The following is a 22,684-nucleotide window of genomic DNA, read 5'->3' on the forward strand; positions in this document are numbered from 1 at the left end:
CGGAAAAGAACTAATCAGTTTTATCCCCATGAATTCTGAATGGAGAGCAATCTGTTCAGGATGTCTTCAGTTCAGTCTTTTTGACTGTTCAGGACAGAGATAATACCGCAGCATGCTACGGTTTTATCTCCGTCCAAAATTCCGGAACACTTGCCAGATCCAGCCCCGGGTGTTCCGGCAAAACGGGATCCAGCAATGCGGTCCGCACATGCTCAGACCGCAAAAAATGTGAAAAAAATAATAATAAAATGTCGGATCCGTTTTTCCAGATGACACCAGAGAGACGGATCCGGCATTTCAATGCATTTGACATACGGATCAAGATCCTGATCCGTCTGACAAATGCCATCAGTTTGCCTACATTTTGACGGCTCCGGCAGGCAGTTTCCGGCGACGGAACTGCCTGCCGGAAACCTCTGCCGCAAGTGTGAAAGTTCCCTAAATGTTATAAATTGTAACATGGTGAAGAGATAATATAAGTCCAGTGTGCATCTATTTCTACAGCTCCGACTGGTGAAGTGGGAAAGTACAGGGAGTTCAGTCACCCCGCTGCCAGTGCAGGCAACGATCTAGCTGGTGCCTTGTGGTAAACCTTTCTTGAGAACGGATGTCAGGAAACTCCCCAACTCTTCATCCTACAGAGAAGCAAGAGAGAAGCAACCAACATAACATGTTATTTAGAGCATAAGAATAGTATCGTATGGACCAGACAGAAAACACTAAAGGGTTCAGATGTAGCAGAGCTGAACGTCCTACTAAAAGTGAACCTTCCACCACAAGTCACTATACATCAGGAAACGATTGGCGCAGCACAAGACACAAGGTTTTACTGCAGTTTTATGCAAACCGCTTATCCAGGTGAGACATTTATCAACAATGGCGGAATTTGAACCAACAAAATGGTGATTTGTTTCACCTCATATCAAAAATATATCTTATAACACTTTTAAAATGTGACTTTTTAAAATATAAACTTGATTTTCGCTTATTTCTCACGATTTACGACATTTTAATGCCAATAGCACAAAATGCAACTTTTAAAACTGAAATGCGCCATTTCAGCCAATCCTGCCAGACTGTACTTTTGAAACATATTTGCGACATTTCCTGCGGTAAATTGTGATAATGATGATAAATAAGGGGTAATATGCGCCAATTTGATAGCCCCGCCCACTTTGATATTTATAACTCATTTCTGGTGTGATGCATTCTTTATGGTGAAAATTGTGGAGAAAACAGTTGATATATTTGGTGCAAATCAAAACGCCGTTCTTTTTGGCGCATTTTACACCATAATTCTGACGCTACATGCTTAGTAAATGTCCCCCATGGTGTTAACACATTTCACCATAAAAAAAATTATGTGTGCTGTGTCTATGTGGATCCAGCTGTATGGAAGTACATGTAATACAAATGCATCCCAACACTCAGTGTTGTAACCGCTGGGGAAGGGGGGGGGGGGTCACAGTTTTGGGAAAGTATTGAAACAGTGTGGATTAAATGCAAATATACCTCTATCTACAGTTAGGTCCATATATATTTGGACAGAGACAACATTTTTCTAATTTTTGTTCTGTACATTACCACAATGGATTTTGAACAAAACAATTCAGATGCAGCTGAAGTTCAGACTTTCCACTTTAATTCAGTGGGTTGAACAAAATGATTGCATAAAAATGTGAGGAACTAAAGCATTTTTTAAACTCGATCCCTTCATTTCGGGGGCTCAAAAGTAATTGGACAAATAAATAATATGTTAAATTTCTAATACTTGATTGAAACCCCTTTGTTGGCAATGACTGCCTGAAGTCTTGACCTCATGGACATCACCAGACGCTGTGTTTCCTCCTTTTTAATGCTCTGCCAGGCCTTTACTGCCGCGGTTTTCAGTTGCTGTTTGTAGGGCTTTCTGTCTGAAGTTTAGTCTTTAACAAGTGAAATGCTCTATTGGGTTCAGATCCGGTGACTGACTCGGCCATTCAAGAACATTTCACTTCTTTGCTTTAATAAACTCCTGGGTTGCTTTGGCTTTATGCTTTGGGTCATTGTCCATCTGTATTATGAAATGCCGACCAATCAGTTTGGCTGCATTAGGCTGGATTTGAAAACCCCAGAATTCATCCGGCTGCTTCTGTCCTGTGTCACATCATCAATAAACACTAGTGACCCGGTGCCACTGGCAGCCATGCATGCCAAAGCCATCACACTGCCTCCGCCGTGTGTTACAGATGATGTGGTATGCTTTGGATCATGAGCTGTACCATGCATTCTCCATACTTTTTTCTTTCCATCATTCTGGGAGAGGTTGATCTTGGTTCCATCTGTCCAAACAATGTTCTTCCAGAAGTGTGCTGGTTTTTTTTAAGATGTTTTTTTTTTAGCAAAGTCCAATCTAGCCTTCTTATTCTTGAGGCTTATGAGTGGCTTGCACCGTGCAGTGAACCCTCTGTATTTACTTTCATGCAGTCTTCTCTTTATGGTAGATTTGGATATTGATACGACTATATCCTGGAGAGTGTTGGTCACTTGGTTGGCTGTTGTGAAGGGGTTTCTCTTCACCATGGTGGTAATTCTGCGATCATCCACCATTGTTGTCTTCGGTGGGCGTCCAGGTCTTTTTGCATTGTTGAGGTCACCAGTGCTTGCTTTCTTTCTCAGATGTTTTTTTTTTCTTTTTTTTATTTTTTTTTTACCAAACTGTAGATTTTGCCACTGCTTATAGTGTAGCAATTTCTCGGATGGGTTTTTTCTGTTTTCGCAGATGAAGGATGGCTTGTTTTACCTGCATGGAGAGCACCTTTGACCGCATGTTTACTTCTAAGCAAAATCTTCAAAATTCAAGCACCACACCTCAAATCAACTCCAAGCCTTTTATGAGCCTTTGAGTCAATTGTCCGATTACTTTTGGTCCCTTTAAAACCAGGGTGCCACCTGTAAAGGAGCTGAAACTCCTAAACCCTTCATCCAATTTTAATGTGGATACCCTCAAATAAAAGCTAAAAGTCTGGACTTTGTCCATTTTATAACTATAACTTAAATATAATTTAGTAAACGGGTAATAAAAACTGAATTTGTGTCAGTGTCCAAAAATATATGGAACTAACTGTATCTCTATCTATACACACATACATATACAGAACCACACAAGTTTAATCTTCATGCACACAAAAGTATTTTTATTCCATGTGCTATCTGCACAGATGCTGACAGCACAATGACCCATTCAGTTTTTTGAGCCATACACATCTGTATTTTTTTCAGGTCCATGTAGCCGTTCCCCAAATTATACAACATGTCCTATTGTGGTCTGTACTGTGGACGAGAATAGTCCTTTCTAAGGATGGGAGTGGAAAAAAATTGGATTTTTGTACTCACCTGTAAAATCCTTTTATGTTCCTGGAAGGATACAGAAAACCGTGGCTATAGTTGCTGCCATTAAGTAAGAAAAGTGTTAGCTGCTCGTATCGGCCAAACCCCTCGAGCGGACACTGAGCTAATCAGTTTGTACTCAAGCAGTAGGAGCAGCCATCATCGGATAAATCGTAAACGCAGAAAGAACTCTGGAGGGGTCAGCACCACCAAGATTGGGACCCACCCGAAAAATCAGGAAACAACTAGGTGGGACCTGGTTGTTTTCTTCAGGACAAAGTCACCCAGTGGGTCACTGCAGATAGCATCTCCACCATGAACAGAGTGCACGCTGGAGGGCTGGGAGATGATTGAATAGCTCAGTAAACAGGAACACTAGAAGAAGAAAAGGAGAAATGGTTGACAGCCCATGTGACTGCCGCACAGGACATGCTCATCTGAGGATAGCAGGGATGGAAAGTAGCCTGCAAGCATCTAAAACGAGGAGAGGCTGGTGGAAGGTTTCTAAAAAAGGCACAAACCTGCAAATCCATAGGATATGCCCATGGTGAGGCTTGACAGGCAGGTCAGGGAGAAATATCGTAAAGGGGTTGTTTTGTTTTGTTGCGCCTGCCTACCTGACTGCACAGAGGCAACCCGCGAACATTGTGGGTTGAAACTCTGCTAGAATCATGTGCTCAATGTACGGCACCTGATCCAGGAATGGAATTAGACTGGGGAGCGCAGTGCTTGCCCAGTAAGGAAATATACATCATCATAAGTCACTGCTTCTAAGTCTGGGCACTGTGGGCATACGGAGATTTAAAAAAAATAAAAAGGATAACCCCTTTAAGGGAGACAAAAGATGACCCGATTGATGACTCGAAGTCTAGGAAACTTAGACCTGCCAGGCTTATAGACCCATAAGATAGAAGTTAGCACTGTGCTCCGAAGGTCTGGACTCGGACATTGCCAGCTATTCAGTTGGTAATAGGGGGAAAAAAGCTTGTTGCTTGGGTCTCTGAAAACTCTGTCAAGCCTGGGACCCAGGAACCAAGTGGAGACAAACCCATCAGGGTGATTCCAGCAGTGAGATGGATGGTGAATTCTGAGCAGATGGAAAAAACATATCTGGGATGCCCACAGTGGGGCAAGTGCTGGATTGCTAAATAAGGCCATCCGTGAAAATAGAAAAAGCACATTCAGCACCATGTGACCGTTGTAAGGAGCACCTGCCGAGACGGGAATCAGGCAGATAGACTGTCCAAGAGAGCGACATGTGAATCAGACGCTGGCGCAGAGCTGGAGGCAGAAGCCACGACATGAAATGAGATAAATTGCTCCTCCTACTGAAGGGGGCAATGCAGTTGCTAGGTGCACATTAGAAATGCAGCTGTCTGATGCACATCTCCCCTGTGTAGGCTTATCAGGTACAGAATCCACTGCCAGCACAAGTGCTTCACCTATGGAAGGGGGTAAAGTGGTTGCCCAGTGCACAACAGAACTGGGAAGGCTTGGGAGAAACAACAGCTGGTGACAGAGCAAGTGCTCCACCTGTAGGAAGGGGGTAATGCGGTTGCCTGATGCACAGCGGGGCTACATAGGCTTGTGAGATACAACAGCCAGTAATCACGCACCTAGCCACAGCTTAATTACTCCACCTAGTGGAGAGGTCATGTAGGTGCTTGGTGCATATGAGAACTGCATAGGCTACTATTATGGGTGCTTGGTGCACATCAAGAATGGCATCTAGCCGCAACTACCTCACCTATTAAAGGGTGCATGAAATAATTGAGAGCCATCCCTTAGAGTTTTGGAAGGGCCAAGTGGGCCCCAAACTGAGATGGAGAAAAAAAAGTGGAGGGGGAGCACAGATGACCCAGGCCAAGCTCAAGTGGAAAACAATGTAAATCCACCTTGCTAGTAGGGTAGGTGGGTTGCAAGTTGCTGCGGACTGTAGAAAGGGGGGGGAGCGGGAAGGTAACCAAGAGGTAACTCAAGCATGCTTGAGAAAGAGACCATGTAAGGTCGAAACGTCGCACATCTTGTCGAATAAACAATATACTTTTTGAGGACCTGGGAGTGCTGCGGTTCATTTCTACCATTTGATTGACGGGGAACCACAGACTGGTACCTATCACCGCTGGCACCACCACCATACTGATGGAGGAAACTGACCTGTAAGTGCTGCTACAAACCATTTTAAATTATTTTTAGGCCAGAACTGGGTACTGCAGTAGAAGGCTGCCCCAGACGCTCGCACTGCAAGCTGGGCACGGGGCACTGCAACACGCACCCGCTCTACGACCTGGACAACAGAAGGGTACAGGGTGGAGAAACAGAATGTCTTCCTGGCTAACCAGATGGACTGGTAGGCCGAGAGGACAGCTTGACATATCAGAGCCAGACCCAGGAGGCGGGAGCTATCTGAGCTCCATCTCCCGCACAGTACCAGGCCTGAGGCCAAAAATGTATTATGCAGCTGCACTGCCACTCGCACCGTGAGCTTGGCCCAAATAGCTGCAGCAGGCACCCTCAGAGCACTGCACCGTGCGCTTCAGTATCTAGCACAGGAGCAGTACAGGAAAGAGACTCGCAGTACAGAAGAAAATTACCAGTGAGCCTCTTTCCTGTACTGTGCCTTTGATGGATACTCAGCACGAGATTGAGAAGTCAGGGCCAGGTGCAGGTTGGATAAAAATCTATGATTATTTATTTTATTTTTTTATCGGATTTTTTTTTATTTAAAATCGGATTTTTTTTTTTATAAAATGCTTTTTGAGGAAAATATATTACCATCCAAAAGGTTATTCCATCATGAAATAAAGATTGAATTTTTAATTATGTAAAATAAGGCTGAATATGTTTAATTTTTTTGGTAAATAAATTCCATTAATCCATTCACAATGTCATGCTCTTCCAGAGGTTTTTGTAAGATTATTGGGCGGTTTCTCTGCCTACAAGATATTATTACAGATGCTTGGTTTACTTTTGCAGTTCTCAAAACTGAATTTGACTCAGCAGAGATCACATGCCTCTTCTTCACAGCAAAAATGTTATAACATGAACAGAGTTGAGAAAAAGACCTTAATCCTAACTTCTACAAACCTATGAATACAGAATCAACCTAAATCAAACTAATATGAAAAGTTGTTATTCTAAAAATCTTCATCTACTTGCATATTATAAGTTATACCAGCAAGAATTAGTCTTTATGTAGAAAACTATGATTTCAATCAAGCCTTACTGACTAGCGATTTAAATCAGTTTAATTTAAATCAAATCCATCCTGGCCAGGTGTGATGATGTTTTCAGAGCTGAGCCTCTAGGTGTAACGACAACACCCCCGTTCCTCCTAAATGCTGATTTGTATATATTAAAACTTCATTTTTCTCAGCAATGTGGGGACATTGCTGCTCCTACTTTGTACTAGAATACTCTGGTGTGCCGATAATCCCACTAGAAGCAAGGCTCTGGAAAACAATGCTGTTGGAACAATGGCACCATTTTTTTCCTCATATTCCGAATATTCAGCAATAACTCCAGTCCCAGTCATTTAACACCTTGGATGCCATGGTCAAGTGACTACAGCATCTGCGCAGTTAGGCTACATTCACATGACCGTATGTGTTTTGCGGTCCGCAAAACACGGATCTGCAAAATATACAGATAACATCTGTTTGGCATCCGTATTGCATCAGTTTTTTTTGCGATCCGTTGTAACAATGCCTAGCCTAGTCGGCAAAACGGACAAGAATAGGACATGTTCTATTTTTTTTTTTTTAAATGGACATATGGATGCGGACAGCATATGGAATGCTTTCCGCATTTTTTGCGAACCTATTGAAATGAGTGGGTCCGCATCCTATCTGCAAAAAAAATAAAAAAATGGAACAGACACAAAATACGTTCATGTGCATAAGGCCTTAAACAGAGGGAGAAGGCAATGAAACAACTATACTTAAAAGGGGTTATCCAACCCTTGAAATGCTCCACCATACGCCCGAGCCCTACACACACACACACACACACACACACAATATACTTACCTCTCTCCCCAGCACCCGCGTTGCTTCTGGTTCCTGCACGGCCGCTGCTGCTTCTCCCCGTGCACGGATGAAAACATGGGGAGAAGCAGCGGGGACCAGGAGCCACGCGGGTGCCGGGGAGTGAGGTAAGTATATTGTGTGTGAAGGGCCCGGGCCTATAAGGGGGCATTTCGGGAATCGGATAACCTCTTTAATTGCCATTGCTGCATCTGTAACAATCTACACCATGAAGTGAACACATTATTTATTCCACATGCTGAACGTTAGTAAAAAGAAAAAAACAGAATTACTGTTTTTGGTCTCCTCATGTTCAAATGAGGGAATAAAAAAAGTAATCAAAAAGTTATATGTACCTCAGAATCGTACCAATAAAAACTATTCTGTAAGAAAAAAATAGGCCCTCAGACAGATCTGCCGATGGAACACGTAAGTGATGGCTCTCAGACTATGGTGACACAGAAACAAATGGTATCACCATAATCGAACTGACCACAGTATAAAAGGTAAGATTATTTGTACTGCCGGGTGAACAATGTAACATTATTAAAAAAAAAAAAAAGTAATTAATGTTGGAATTGCAGTTTTTTTTTTTTTTATATGATCCCCCCCAAGAACCAGTTAATAAAATATTATTGATAAGTGCACCCCAAAATAAGGTCATAACTAAAAAAGATAACAAAAAAAGCCCCCAATACTGCTACATGGTTGAGAAATAAAGTTATGTCTTTGGTAATGTGACAATTAATATAAATGCCATGCCCATGAGGCCGAAACCATTCACATGCTTAAAGAAGAACTCCCGCAAAAAATGTTACTCTCAGACATGCTATAAAAAGGTACATGATGTAATCTGTAGTGAATGCCATTTTCTTACCAGTGCCTGTATTTGCGAGTTATAACCTCCCTAATGCTTCTCATCTGTGTCATGTGACCAGCAATCAGACTCTCCAACTGACATAGCGTCTTATGTGTAGACAGGAAGTCAGTTTCTCTGTGTATTCCTATGGGAGCCTTAATGTCAGTCTCATAGGAATGGATAGACAAGTAACTGACTTCCTGTCCTGTGTCAGTTGGAGATCAGACAGTTGGTCACATGACACAGCTGAGGATTAGAAGAGAGGGGATAGCTCACAAATACAGTCACTGATGAGAAGAGAAAATAAATATTTTTGCGGGAGTTCTACTTTAAAGGGGTTCAAATTGTTTTTCCCATTTTTATCAACACTTTATAGAATAACCTCTTCTGGCATGTCTACTTTAGGCCTCATGCACAAGACCGTATTTTGTATCCGTGTCTGACCCCCATTTTTTGTGGATGGCACACGGATCCATTTATTTCTATGGATCTGCGCAAAAAAAGTTGTGTCCATTCCGCAAATTATAGTACCTGTCCGTATTGCGGACGAGAATATTAATTTCTAGTAATGGAAGTCACAAAAATGGGGATTGCGCTAGAAAGGTGTCCGTATTTTGCAGATCTGTAGTTTGCAGACAGCAGTGAGCATGAGGCCTTATGCTGATGGGGAAGGCTTTCATAACGTCCACTCACCTGATATGTCCAAGATATAAGAAGATCTTTAGTGCCGGGGTCATCAGAACTGGTAGAGACCTGGAGAAGGATGGATTCTACCATGATGGAGCCATCGGGCATGTGCTGTACTGAGCGATCCTTAAGAATACTGCACAAAAGAAAAGCCACGCAGGAGATGTTACATCATGTCCAGGCTTTGTTTCAGCTGCAGGAAACCCCTTTTCCCATCATTTGTATGCGAAGCTTAGGTTTAGTCACCTCGTGTATTCATCAATGTAAAATGATTGAAATTGCTCCATTTAAAAACAGAAGTGATTAAAACCCGCCTAAAATCATCAATTACAGTATACGAGCTGCTACATAGGGTGCATGGATTATGCAGGCGACGCTTAGAGAACTTTATTTCCCTGCAGCTGCTCTAAGATTGAGATGAAGGAAGTCATTGTGACAGTGTTAGGCCTCATGCACACCACCGTAGTGTCGGTCCGCATGTTTTACAGATTGGATGCAGACCCATTCATTTCAACGGAGCCGCAAAAGATGCGGACAGCAAACGACGTGCTGTCCACAACTTTTGAGCCCCACTGAAATGAATGGGTCTTCATCGGATCTGAAAAAAAAATATGCTGATCGGGTGCGGACCGAAACTGCGGTTCTGTGCATGAGGCCGTAATGGGAGATTTGGTTAAAGTGGCTCTAAACCACAGATTACACTCAAGAAGAAAAACCGATGCATTTCTATAATGGGCCGCCCGTTCTGTTCCGCAAATTGCAGAACGCACACTGGTGTCATCTGTGTTTTGCGCGGTCGTGTGATTGCCCGCTAATGCAGAGCTGATGGCACATGCAGGGGTCACATTTAGGAGGACCTGTGCAACTTCCTGATAGTACTTTCTGGAGCGTAAAAATCTTGCGCCATTCCCCTATTACGCCTCCAGAAAATGTATGAATAACGGTTCAGCTACTCGGCGACACAAAAATTTGTGTGACTTGTTTGCAACTTGCTGTGGCTCGACTGATATAGAACTGTGACTTGGTGGTAAAAAGACAGCCAAGTGGCAGGCGAGTCGCTGTCACATGCAACTTACATTAAAGTCAATGGAGAAAGTAAAAGTGGCATGTGACATGCAACGCAAAATCTCTCGCAGCTTGTCACATGGCGACTCCATTGTTAAACATTACATGAAATGTCGCCGTGGAGCTGAACCCTAAATTGACAAAATGTGTGTCACCATTTCCCTTGTCAATAGGGAGTGTGTCTAAAGAGTCTATCAGCCCTGACTGGACAATGCTAGAGAATGTATACACACCCCAAAGACAAGGGCAATGGCAGGAGAGTGAACACGTTATCTTTCATCTTCTGACATTGTGACATTTCAAATAGTCATTGCTTCATCACTTACCTCCTCAAGTGGTTGTATATCCGCAGCACAGTTTCCTGCTCCTTATGCGAGTCCTGAATGTGCACCCTACAGGTGAATCTCAGCTGGTGCTCGCTCAGACCTATTTCCTTCAAGGCCTGCTCAGGCGACACAAGACGGAGACTCTGCAGAGAACAAGGCGACAGCAAGGTTATGTAGTATGTGTCACGTTAAAGAAAAAAAGTCATGGACCCCATTACATCCTCAGTATTAGTATCCCAGCTAGCTTCTTTGACAAAGTGGGTGTAATACCAAGGCCACGGGCTATTGCAGGTGACCGTTACTACAGGCAGGACCTGTAATGATTCTAGTGGAAAGACACAATGGCCCAGATTTACTAATGTGCCAACAACAAAAATGTGTCTTAAAAAAAGTGGTGTAATATAGCGCATCTAGGGTTTCTACACTTCTTCCCCCCCCCCGACATGTTCGGCAAGTGGACGGGGCTTCATGGGAAAGAGGTGGGGCCTAAGATTTGTCATTTTGCATTCAAAAATTCAGTGCAATTCTTTATACTGACTTTCCATCTCTAGCTTCACTGTTTGTAACTTGTAGGGTTACAGCCACCATTGCAATCTAACAGCGGTGGCCGCGTTTGCAAAGTTCTTGCCACACAATTTCTCTCTGTGGTGGCCAGGATTACAGGAGTGTGCAATAGCCTTCTGCCTAGCCACCTCTCTGCAGTTCTGTTCAGGGCATGCGCTTGAACAGAGCAGTAGATCGCTCATAGCTCCACAGCAGGGAGCTGGTTGTACTGCTGACAATGTTATCTCTGCTTTTTATAGCAGCTGGAGTTTTACATTTAGGTATTCGGCCTGATGAAGTAATAACCGCTCAATCACAACATCAATGCCCACAGATCAAGTAAGGAGAAGGAGGAGGTCACAGTCCATAGACCCGGCCAGGAGTTGGGAAGGAGATGGGAACACCTCTTTAATACACCCACATCTAAGTTTTCATACGTTAGTTTTGATTTTTAGGATCTTCAATCTACTTACATTGTCCTTCATTATCAGGGTTCCATGCATCAGTCTGGGTTTCTTAGCCTCTGGCACGAGACCTATAATTATACAAAAAGTACAACCCGAATAAGGGCTCATGCATACACCTGTAGTTTCTGTCCTCAGCCCCACCAAAAAGATAAGAATAGGACATGTTCTATCTGTTTTGCAGACAAGGGCATTTCTAGAGGAGTGTGAAAAAAATGACAGCATGCACTCGGCCAGGATCCGTGTTTGCGGACGGCAAAACAGATGCAGTCATGTGCATGAGCCCTACATTTACAAAATAAGCGTAGCATTAGCACCAGAATATTTTCATTACTATGGCATTATTGTACTGTATTTGGTTTGCAGAGTGCTGTTGCATTGTGTTTTTTTCTTTACGAGCCCTACATGTTACCACAACCAATCTACTTACTAAGTGCACTCTCTTTCTTCAGCAGGCCTAGCGAGATATCCACTGGTATGTTAGGGTTGGTGGCGATGGTGGCCGTTTCACCATTAAATGGCATATAACACTGGATACCTGCGGACAGAGTCGTATGCAAAAGGCGGCATTAGTAGAATGAAATCAAAGCACACATTGGGGACGATCCAGCCACACTGGAACAGTTGTCCAATGATCTGATTGTTGCTTTCATTTTTCAAAGACCCTCCCCAAAGAGTGGAATCTGGTTGGTTGCTATGGAGACTGCCCAATTTATGCCGTGAACTAGCTTTGGCACGTCTCCCTCATTATGTACATTAACAGGATTTGGTATTCTTCCCACTTACGAAACTCTTGCTCGATCTTCTGCTTGAGGAACTCCATCTTTTTGGCTTCTCCGTGCACCAGCAGTACATATCGGGGCTCTGCCTGGCGAATGAGCTGCATGATACCTTTGGCATCGGCGTGGGCACTGAAGGACATATACTCCACCTGCATTTTCACTTCCAGCTGCCAGCAAAGGATATAACATTATCTTAACCATCCATGACTACAGGCTAATGCAGAGATTTTAAAATATAAAAAAGGACTGGACACCTACTGTCTGTCTCCCCTCCATCTCTAGTTTACGTTGACCACTTAAGATCTTGTGTCCCACTGTGCCCTGTACGCAGTAACCGGGCATAATCACCTGTACAAATAACAATGACAATCTGATAAATGTGCATTGTACAATACGAGTCCATAAGATGGATTAGTATATTAGCAACACTGATCAATGGACCATCTAAGTGCACATACAGCAATACTTTGCAGCGTTCAAAAAGTTCAAACTCCCATTAAAAAATTAAAATATGACCATGCTATATAGTTTTTTAGTTTTTTTAAATATGTACTGTATATAGTTGTATTGAAAAGTATGCTTGTCTGCGCTTTTCAATACAGCCGATTCTGCGGTATTCTCATGTATACCATGTAAGTGCATGCTAAAAGGACACTATTGTCAAATGTCTCACAATAAAAAATAAAAAAAATGAATACTTTAAAAGTTTATGAATTTCTTCGGGGTCTATTGTTACGGTTGCATTTTACAAATTTTGGGCAACTTTTTTTTTTTTAATTGGTCTTTATTAAAGATTTTCAACAGTTTTTCTCTTCGTGTTAAGTTTCAGCCTACAGTATCTGCAGAGTTTGATACTGAACGTCAGGTTTCTGCTCTGACAGCTTGATGTTTAGCCCCATATCTCCAAACTCCTGACAGCTCATAAACACTCATTTAAGCAATATTCGTATCAGTTTGATAAGAATTTAGCCATATTGAGTGTTTATGAGCAGTCAAGTATTCAGACATAAGGGCTAAACATTGCGCACTCAGAGCAGCAACCTGACCGTGTGAAATGGAAAGCAACATACTTTGCAAATAGGCTGAAACTTAATCCTGTAGGACAAAAACTGTTGAAATTTTTTGTAACAAAGACCAATTGAAAAAAATGATTTTTAGCCCAAAATGAGTAAAATGCAATCAGAAACGACTGCTCTCCAAAGGTGTTCATAGCCTTTAAAATACAGAGAAGTAATACTCACCTTTCCAATCCCCCACCACTCCTGTTGTAAGGCTTCTCAGGTCCTGTGTTGGTCTCTGTGCTTACTGGTTCTCGTTAACACAGAAATGTGACCCCTAAAGGCCCCATTACATGGGGCAATGATTGGGGCAATTATAGAGTGAGGAGGAAGGGGCATTCCTAGGAAAGCTTGTTCTGGATAACTGGCCTGTGTCAAGGTGCCTCCAATCACCCCATGCAGAAGCAAATGCATGTTCATCAGGAGAAAGCATATATGGTCACCTACATCATCGTTTTTGGGTTGTAGATCGTGCTGCCCAGAAGCAATGATTTCCTATGGGGGTGAGTAATCGATCCTCCCCATACAGAGGGGTTGATTGTTGCATGGAAATGCAGCCTGCAAATCCTCTGATGAGCAGGCAATTATCGGGAACAAACATTTTGTTACTAATAACTGCTGTCAGCCCATGGCCTTCAGCCAATGATTGACTGGAGACGGTCACTGCAAAGAAAAGTGGCAGAAGAAGAGTTCTCCTCCGGACTATAACAGATTTATAATTATTACTCCACTGTATTATTTCATGGCTCCCATTATCCAAACACCATTAAACTTATTTTATTGTTTGTTTGTGGCATTTTGTCTACTTGTAGTAACGGACCAGTAGCTGTAATATGCTGCCCTTACATAGGACAGCATATCAAGCTGACAGATCTGCTATAAGGCCCCTTGCAGATGAGCGTTGGTCACGCTGCGAGTCTGCAGCGCAGCTCCCGGTCTGAATTCCCAGCGCTGCCGGGGGTCACATAGTATTATGCTATGTAACCCTTACAGTTCTGGAATGTATTGAATAACGCTGGCAGTATTAGGTCAGTGTTATCCAATACATTCCAGAACTGTAAGGGTTACATAGCATCATAAATCAATATAATGCTATGTGACCCCGGCAGTGCTGGGAGTTCAGGCCGGGTGCTGTGCTGCGGACTCGCAGCTTGACCAACGTTCGTCTGCAAGGGCCCTAACTGTGTCCGTGTCTACAAATCTAATTTTCTAACATAAAAGTATAAGAATTACTGCTTATCGCTCCATAAAGTAGATCTCACCATATTCTTTTCATTCCCTGCCCACTTGCGGAAAATCTGCAAGGACTGCCCAGCGTGCAACATTCCTGGAGTCGCAAACACCACCTGCAAATCACAAAGTGGAAAGACATTATGAAGAAGCTCACTCCACATAAGTAAAGTTCTTATTTATTTTTTTAAAGGGAATGTGTCATCAGAAAATGACATTGTTTAAATCACATTTTTATGTTAAACATATATTTTTAGAATTTTTTACCACGTTACTATCTACAGTGTATTAATGGGCATCTGTCAGAAGATTTGTACCTATGACACTGTCTGACCTGTTACATGTGACCTTGGCAGCTGAAAACATCTGTGTTGGTCCCATGCTCATATGTGCCTGCATTGCTGGGAAAAATGATGCTTTAATATATGCAAATGAGCCTCTAGGAGCAACGGGGGCGTTACCATTACACCTAGAGGCTCTGCTCTCTCTGCACTGATTGACAGGGTCAGGCATTGAAAAGGTCATCACTCCTTGCTGTGTCAAAGTACAGAGGGCGCGGCAGTTGCAGAGAGAGCAGAGCCTCTAGGTGTAATGGTAACACCCTCGTTGCTCCTAGAGGCTCGTTTGCATGTATTAAAACTTTATTTTTCTCAGCAATGCGGACACATATGAACATGGGACCAACACAGATGTCTTCAGCTGCCAAGTGCACCTGTAACAGGTCAGCCAGTGTCATAGGTACAAAACTGCTGACAGATGTCCTTTAAAAAACTGTATATAATCCTGCAGTTTTCACACTGTTCACTAGGCCTAAAATAAGTTAAGTTAATTCCTGTTCTTTGAGAGAAGCTACACAGGCCATGGACACAATAGACAGGAGCTGACCCCACTGACTTCTATGGAAGAGTTTTCTAGGCATGCAATGCGACCTGTGCAAATGTCAGGAGGGAGTAGATAAGCTGTGATATCACCCATTGTAAATGGAGAATCCGGTCTTATCTATATATAGAGGTGTTACTGGTCACTGTAATTGTGTCAGTGATGATAATAGCTACTGAAAAGTTACCTGTCCAGAACAGGAAATCATGACCCATTATTAGACCTAGTGGTCAGTGTGAAAAATTGCAGTGTGAAAAACAAAAACAAAACAAAAAAAAAAAACACACCAAAGATTCAGGAAAAAGTAAGTTTCACATAATAACGTTATTTAAACAATAGGTCATTTTCTGATTACATTTTCCCTTGAAAACCTTGAATAAAAGTTAAGCCAGGTTCACATCGGTGTTATTGAATTCCGTTATAACAGAGTTATTACTGAATATAACGGAACTCTAGGGTGGAATGCAAAACGGAATGCCTTTAGAGGCATTCCGTCATAATAGAAGTCTATGGGCTGCAAAACGGATCCGTCCCATTTCCGTTATGCTGGGGAGTCCTCTCCTGTATAACAAATGGGACGGATCCGTTTTGCAGCCCATAGACTTCTATTATGACGGAATGAATAAGAATGCCTCTCAAGGCATTCCGTTGTGCTTTCCGTCATAGAATTGCGTTATGGTCCGTGGTAACGGAATCCATAACACAATTCACCTTTTACCACTAAACGAAGTGTGAATGAATTTCATAAGCGGAAATTCGCTCATCTCTACTGACGAGGTATTCTCGGATTGATCTTATTAACTAAAAGGCATAACATTTTTTATGCTGTCTGGGTTAATAGTATAACAGACCTGTACATATACTAGGCAGTCCTTACACAGGGCAGCATGGTATACTAGCATATCTGCCCTTAGGCTCAAGCTGTGCATCACTGTCAGCTGGACAGAGGTTTTCAGTCTCTGGAGGTAAAAATGAGCTTTCCATTTACTGACAGCAAGCAGAAATCTCAAACTTGATGAGAAACTAAAAACACACAATATAATACAAAGTTCACCTAATAAGCTTTATTCACATCGAAAAGGAACCCCCTTGACATACTGCAGTCATCTGTCCTATATCAGCAGCCAGGGTTCTGCACTGTCCCTTTATACATGCAGCAGACAGCTCTGCATCTGAGGACGGTTTTACCAGTAGAATATACATTATTCCACATACATTTATATTCTTACCATTGGACCAGGATTATCTGCAAAAGCTCTGTCGAAGGCCTTGATGTGCTTGAACTCAAACATGTTCCTCTGTACGAAGGTCTTCCTGATCTTCTGGTTCGTCCAGGTGATGAAGAGCTTGTAGTAGTGGTTTGCTTTCTCGGTTAGACCCGTGGAGAAGTAAATTGGGGCTTTCAAATTCATCCGCTCCCTGAGGTACAGCAATCACTTTATTATGCAAATTCTATCAATTGTAATTAAAGTTACAATGGCACGTAACGCTATATTACCAGAATGTTTCCAGTAAGATGCAGAGTTCCTGAGCTCTTCCCAGCGCAAACACAGGAATGAGAACCTGTCGAAAGAGAAAAGGTTGAGACAAACGTATTATTTGGTGGCAGAGGTTTTCCTACCACATTTATGAATAGGAGATGTAGTTTAAGCATGCATGGGATAGGCATAAGGCTATCCTTCATATAAGATAGGGCCAGGGACTATTAATAGGATTCAGATATATTGGGCAGACTAGATGGGCCAAATGGTTCTTATCTGCCGACACATTCTATGTTTCTATGTTTCTTAATAAATGCAGACCACAAAGATGCCAGCCAGTCTCTAAAATTCTACAATGATGGGAGCTGCAGCCACCTTCAAGAGCTCCATTTGCCTAGGAGTCCCTCTGGCACTGCTCACTTTCTTTTTAGGGACTGTAAGGGATCGCGCTCTCTCTCAGCGGGTCGCAATCACAGACTTCTCCTCTGACAACGGGGGTTCAAGTCCAAAAGGTGCTTTATTTTGGCCCTTCAGCATCATCACACACATAAACATCGAAAATAAACACCTGCCCGTCTGGGCTCTACCTAATACAGGTGTTGTCTCTACCTCACCTATAGACCGCCGTTCACACACGGGATTAGATCTGGCTTCCTCAGCAATATACAGTCCAGCAGCCTCCAGGCTGTGACCAGACCAGCACCCTTGGAGGAAGATAGTCCAGAAGTCCTCCCGACTCTGACCGTGCGACCCTCTTTCCATTAGTGTAGCTGGACCCCCCAAACTTCCCCTTGTGGCCCCTCAGCCCTTCTCCCCCCAAGTCATACACAGAGGGTTGTTTTATCCCTCCTTGATTATAGCAGCAGGCCTCACCTGCGATCACCTCAGGCAAAAAGACAATACAAGTAGTGGAAGGGTGCGGACTGGCAGATCCCACTACCAAACCTATCCCCCAGTCCACATGAAATCCAGCCCAGAACAACATCTAGACAAAACTGTCTAAGCAAACTACACTTTGCTGAAACCACTGCAGCTTTCTGGATTTCAGTTATCTCATGCAGCTGAGGTATCTGGGTAGGATATACACGCCTCCCAGCACTTATACTGTATACATCACCACAGGACCCAAACATGGCCTGAGGGGGCACCGTGTGAAGAGCACTAAAACCCACTTCACTTCAAAGCTATCATAGGGAGGGGAGGGTGGTTATTAAAACCTCTTGAAGGCCCCATGCACATGACTCTGTCCATTTTGCGGTCTGAAAATTGTGAAATATAGAAACAGTCCATGTTGCATCCACATTATTTGCAGACCCATTGTTTTCAAAGGGTTCGTGATCTGCATTTTGTGGACATTTGATGTGTGCTTTCCGCATCCATATGTCCCATACTTGTCCGCAAAATGCGGACCCACTAAAATCAATGGGTTCACATAAAAATGTAGATGCAATACGGACAGCATCCGTATTTTGTTGATGCGAGATTTGCAGACCACAAAACGGATACAGTTTTGTGCATGAGACCTAAGGCTGGGGCTACAATGCAACTTTGGCCACAGCACACATTACATGAGCCTGCCTTGCAATTAGTAGAAGTGAATGGGATGGCGCTGCTACCCGCAAGTTGCCCAGACTGAGAAAAATCCAAACCTGCTCGATGAAATGCACTTGTCAGGTCGCAATGTGACCCCACTGACTTTCCCCTGTTGTGATGTAGGCAGAGATACACTGCCACCTCTGGCCCTGCAATGTGGGGCTGCCAAGTAACCTCGCTCTAAATTCATCTCTATACAAGTCGCCATAATCAGCATTTAGTAACTGTTGTAATTGCTCTTTCTGATCCTCAGCCAAACCCGAGTGTTATACCATGTACCATGGTAACAATAGCTTCATCATACCTTGAAAGCACAGGAAGAAGAATAAGATGCCATTTTTACCTTTCCACCCTTTTCTACGGTCTCGTGGACCTTCTTTAGGAAGTCTCGCTCACGACAGCGCTTAGAATCTCGGATAGTCGTCGCATAGGTGGATTCAGTAATGAGTAGATCCGGGCGACATTTGTCAATCCATGCAGCTCTGAAACAGATGTAACAACCATTATACAAATGTGCCACGAATGATACATCCTTCTTCTCTTGGCACAACGTAAAAACTGTACACTTCCCATCATTCCACATAGAATATGAACAAGATATCCCCAACCCCAGAGATGATCAGTATGTAGTAAAGATCCTACCCCAAATGCCGATCTGGAGTCATATTGTAATCACCCTAGAAAAAAAAGAAATGAGAACAGTGACTATATAAACGAGATTCAGAGTTATCCTTGTGCCTGATCTAGCAGCGGACTCTTAAGATCCAGTACGGGCACCTACGTATCTGATCAAATGCCATCAGTGCCAGCTGGGAGGAGGGCAACAAGCCTCACCAACAAGCGCCATGATCAAGACTGATTGTAACTTCACAAGGTTAATTTGGTTGTCTCACTTCAGCAAATGGCATTTATCATGTAGAGAAAGTTCATACAAGGCACTTACTAATGTATTGTGATTGTCCATATGGCTTCCTTTGCTCGCTCATATCCAGGGGTTATGGCCACCGATGCAGCGCAGATACAAGGAGGCCAGGACGGGAGCCGCAGAGGGGCCGGTGCTTTTTCCTATAATGTGCAAGCACGGCCACCGTTGTTGGATTGCAGTGTAACCATGGAAACGAGCAGTGTATAATGTGATGGAAAAATGAATCCAGCCAACAAAGGAGGCACTATGGACAATCACAATACATTAGTAAGTGCCTTGTATTAACGTTCTCTACATGATAAATGCCATTTGCTGAAGTGAGACAACCCCTTTAGGACTCGTGCACACAAACTTATTTTCTTTCCCCGTTTCCGTTCTATTTTTGTACAGGTCCTTATACGAACCATTCACTTCAATGGGGCTTGAAAAAAAATGGAAATTACTCCATTTCCGTATCTGTATGTCCATTCGGCAAAAAAATTAAGAAATAAATCGGACAAGAATAGGACATGTTCTTTTTGCACTATTTAAAAAAAAAAAACGATGCAACATGGACGTCACACGGATATCATCCGGATCCATGTTTAGCGCAAAATACATACAGGCGCGTGCATGAGCCCTTAAGTGGCCGGAACTGTCCTCTCAGATCCTGCATTGCCACCTGACGGCTGCCATCACCTCCTCCCATCTACTAGCCGCACACATCGCAGAGCAGGAAATGCTTTTGTTTTGTTTTTAACAATTATCCATTTCCATATAGATAAAATACAGATATTGACTCGCCTTGCTCTACCAGAATCCCATTCTACACTGAGAGCTCGGCTTCTTCCTAGCCCTGAGTTCCCATCTCTTGACATCATCTGCTGGCTCGGGGTCTGTACAGAGGAGGCTCTGCTAATTTGCATTTTGTAAGGTGAAAGCAGCATAGAACGGCTAATTTTAAGACTGGAGCTAAGCTGTGTGTCTGTCTACGGCACTGTATACTCACAGTATATACAACAGATTCTGAGCCCACTTTAATCTGTACCATGGCTGCTCCCAAAACATGGCCTGCATAGTAGGCCTTAATTTCTAGTTCATCATCAACCTAAAAAAAATAAAAATAAAAATCATTATGGACAGAAAAAAAAACAGAAACAGAAAGACTCAATATTTGTGATAAATATGTCCCTTCCCCATGCTTTACACTGCATCTCTGCCTATACCAAGTGGTTGATGGCACAACCCAACAGGAAATCAGCGCATGGGCCATCAGCACCAATTGATCTCTCAGTCCCAGTCTTGTGTCGGGTACCCTACCTGCACGGTTTGATGAAGGTTCACGGCCACGACTTTCTTCATGCAATCTTTAATCATCTGTGATGTGAAAAAGTTGGTTTCCCCTTTCTTGTCCACGGTGATCTTCCTGTAGTCTTCAAGCAGGATGGGGCAGATGGCTTTGGTAGGGTGAGTCATGTAAATGGGTCCATCAAACCCAACCATCTCACTCATGTACGGCAGCGCTCCACAATGGTCCAGGTGAAAGTGGCTGGAGAAGAAGACAACATCAGCTACCATACAGTCCACCACATCATGGATGGATAAAACAGCTTCTGGGATTTCTGAACCAATGTGATCCTTTATCAGAGCTGCGAAACGGATGAATGTTGTAACCGTTTTATTTGATTTGGGGACACATTTTTTATCAATGAATTTTACTAATTTTGGGCCCAAAAATATTTTTTTCGATAGGGCTCCATTAAAAATTTTCAACAGTTCTTCTTCTACAGCTTTCAGTTTCAGTGCACTCGCAGGCTACTGCACTCTGCTTTAGGGTTCATTCACATGACCGTATTTCCGGTGCGGATCGGACATGGAGCCATTCATTTCAGTATCCATATGTCCGTTCCGCAGCCCCGAAAACAAAACAAAAAATAGAACATGTCCTATTCCAACCCGTTGGTGGACTAGAACAGTTATTACATAGTCTGGGAACTGCCGAAGGGGAAAATGTGGGATGCACACCGGCCAGTATCGTGTTTTGTGGATCTGCGATTTGCGGACCGCAAGCGGTCATGTGAATGCCCCCTCACAGTTGATCTGTCAGGAAGCTGCTCTGATGACTAGTTGGTTGCTATAGGGCGTTGTTTAATCTGCCAGTGATTTCTCAGTTTAGTTACCTGATGATAACACAATCCAGGAACTCAGTCAGACGTCCATTCTGTGTAATATAGGAGAAGTCTGGGAACCGTCGCTGTTACAAATAAAAGGAGAATGTAAGTACTACAAGTACCACAAAGCCTACTGCACCCCAGACATCCCACAGCAAGACTCACATCATCGTTGTATCCCATGTGCATCCCACAATCCAGCATCACGTTCTTTCCTCCTATAGAAACCAAGATGCAGCTGCGCCCGACATCCTGACCGGCCCCTAGAAAATAGCGCCATCGTCAGAGAGAGTGTTACTGTATCACCAGTGAAGAGGCCTGGCGCACTGGCAGCAAGAAAACGGAAGTGTAGTACGCCAACATGGCCAGACCGCAGACACGGGGCTTCCAGCTCTGGTCAGAGACTGCCAAAGAAAGCTGATCAATAGGGGTGCAGGGTGTCTGACTCCCAATCTGACACTGATGACCAACCTGTAAGAGGGGTGAACATGTCTGCAGGATATATATTAGCCTGTCCTAGTATTTGTATACCCCGTGCTCTTAAGGTACCGGAGGTCGGTTTTCAGTTATCTATCTATGTAGAATGAGTATATTACTATATGTCACTGAGTGCACTGAGCATGCTCAGACAGACTGTGTGAGACATAGTAGGAGGGGCTATAAAGTAGGGGGCGGAGTCTGGTGCAGACAGGGAGGAGGGACTGTTATGGAGAGTTATGAGAAGACCGTGGAGAGACCCGAGAGAGAGAGAGAGAGAGAGGGAGAGAGAGGGAGAGAGAGGGAGAGAGAGGGAGAGAGAGGGAGGAGAGAGGGAGAGAGAGGGAGAGAGAGGGAGAGAGAGGGGGAGGGGGAGAGAGAGGGGGAGAGAGAGGGAGAGAGAGGGAGAGAGAGGGGGGAGAGAGGGAGAGAGAGGGAGAGAGAGGGAGAGAGAGAGGAGAGTGAAGGGAGAGAGAGGGAGAGAGAGGGAGAGAGAGGGAGAGAGAGGGAGAGAGAGGGAGAGAGAGGGAGAGAGAGAGGGAGGAGAGGGAGGAGAGAGGGAGGAGAGAGAGAGAGGGGGGAGAGAGAGGGAGGAGAGAGAGAGGGGGGAGAGAGAGGGAGAGAGAGGGAGGGAGAGGGGGAGAGAGGGAGAGAGAGGGAGAGAGAGGGAGAGAGAGGGAGGAGGGAGAGGGAGGAGAGAGAGGGAGAGAGAGGAGAGGAGAGGGAGAGAGAGGAGAGAGGAGGGAAGAGAAGGAGAGAGAGAGAGGAGGA

At 43.7% G+C, this 22,684-nt stretch overlaps 1 protein-coding gene across 1 annotated transcript in view; it reads right to left on the bottom strand.

Moving 5' to 3' along the window:
- Positions 1-392: 392 nt before the first annotated feature.
- Positions 393-22,684, bottom strand: part of INTS11 (integrator complex subunit 11) — a 40,624-nt gene continuing 18,332 nt past the window's right edge. The window contains exons 3-18 of the mRNA XM_040427777.1: positions 21,602-21,699; positions 21,446-21,519; positions 20,586-20,814; positions 20,275-20,373; positions 19,004-19,038; positions 18,705-18,843; positions 16,786-16,850; positions 16,517-16,706; positions 14,441-14,524; positions 12,379-12,468; positions 12,125-12,287; positions 11,769-11,876; positions 11,348-11,409; positions 10,332-10,474; positions 8,947-9,076; positions 393-635 (exon numbers count right to left, since the gene is read on the bottom strand). Coding sequence (XP_040283711.1) covers positions 570-635; positions 8,947-9,076; positions 10,332-10,474; positions 11,348-11,409; positions 11,769-11,876; positions 12,125-12,287; positions 12,379-12,468; positions 14,441-14,524; positions 16,517-16,706; positions 16,786-16,850; positions 18,705-18,843; positions 19,004-19,038; positions 20,275-20,373; positions 20,586-20,814; positions 21,446-21,519; positions 21,602-21,699 — 1,775 coding nt within the window. The 3' untranslated portion in view covers positions 393-569. The remainder of the gene's footprint in view (positions 636-8,946; positions 9,077-10,331; positions 10,475-11,347; positions 11,410-11,768; positions 11,877-12,124; positions 12,288-12,378; positions 12,469-14,440; positions 14,525-16,516; positions 16,707-16,785; positions 16,851-18,704; positions 18,844-19,003; positions 19,039-20,274; positions 20,374-20,585; positions 20,815-21,445; positions 21,520-21,601; positions 21,700-22,684) is intronic.

The sequence above is a fragment of the Bufo bufo genome, chromosome 1 (genome assembly GCF_905171765.1).
Source record: "Bufo bufo chromosome 1, aBufBuf1.1, whole genome shotgun sequence".
NCBI classification, from domain to species: Eukaryota; Metazoa; Chordata; class Amphibia; order Anura; family Bufonidae; genus Bufo; species Bufo bufo.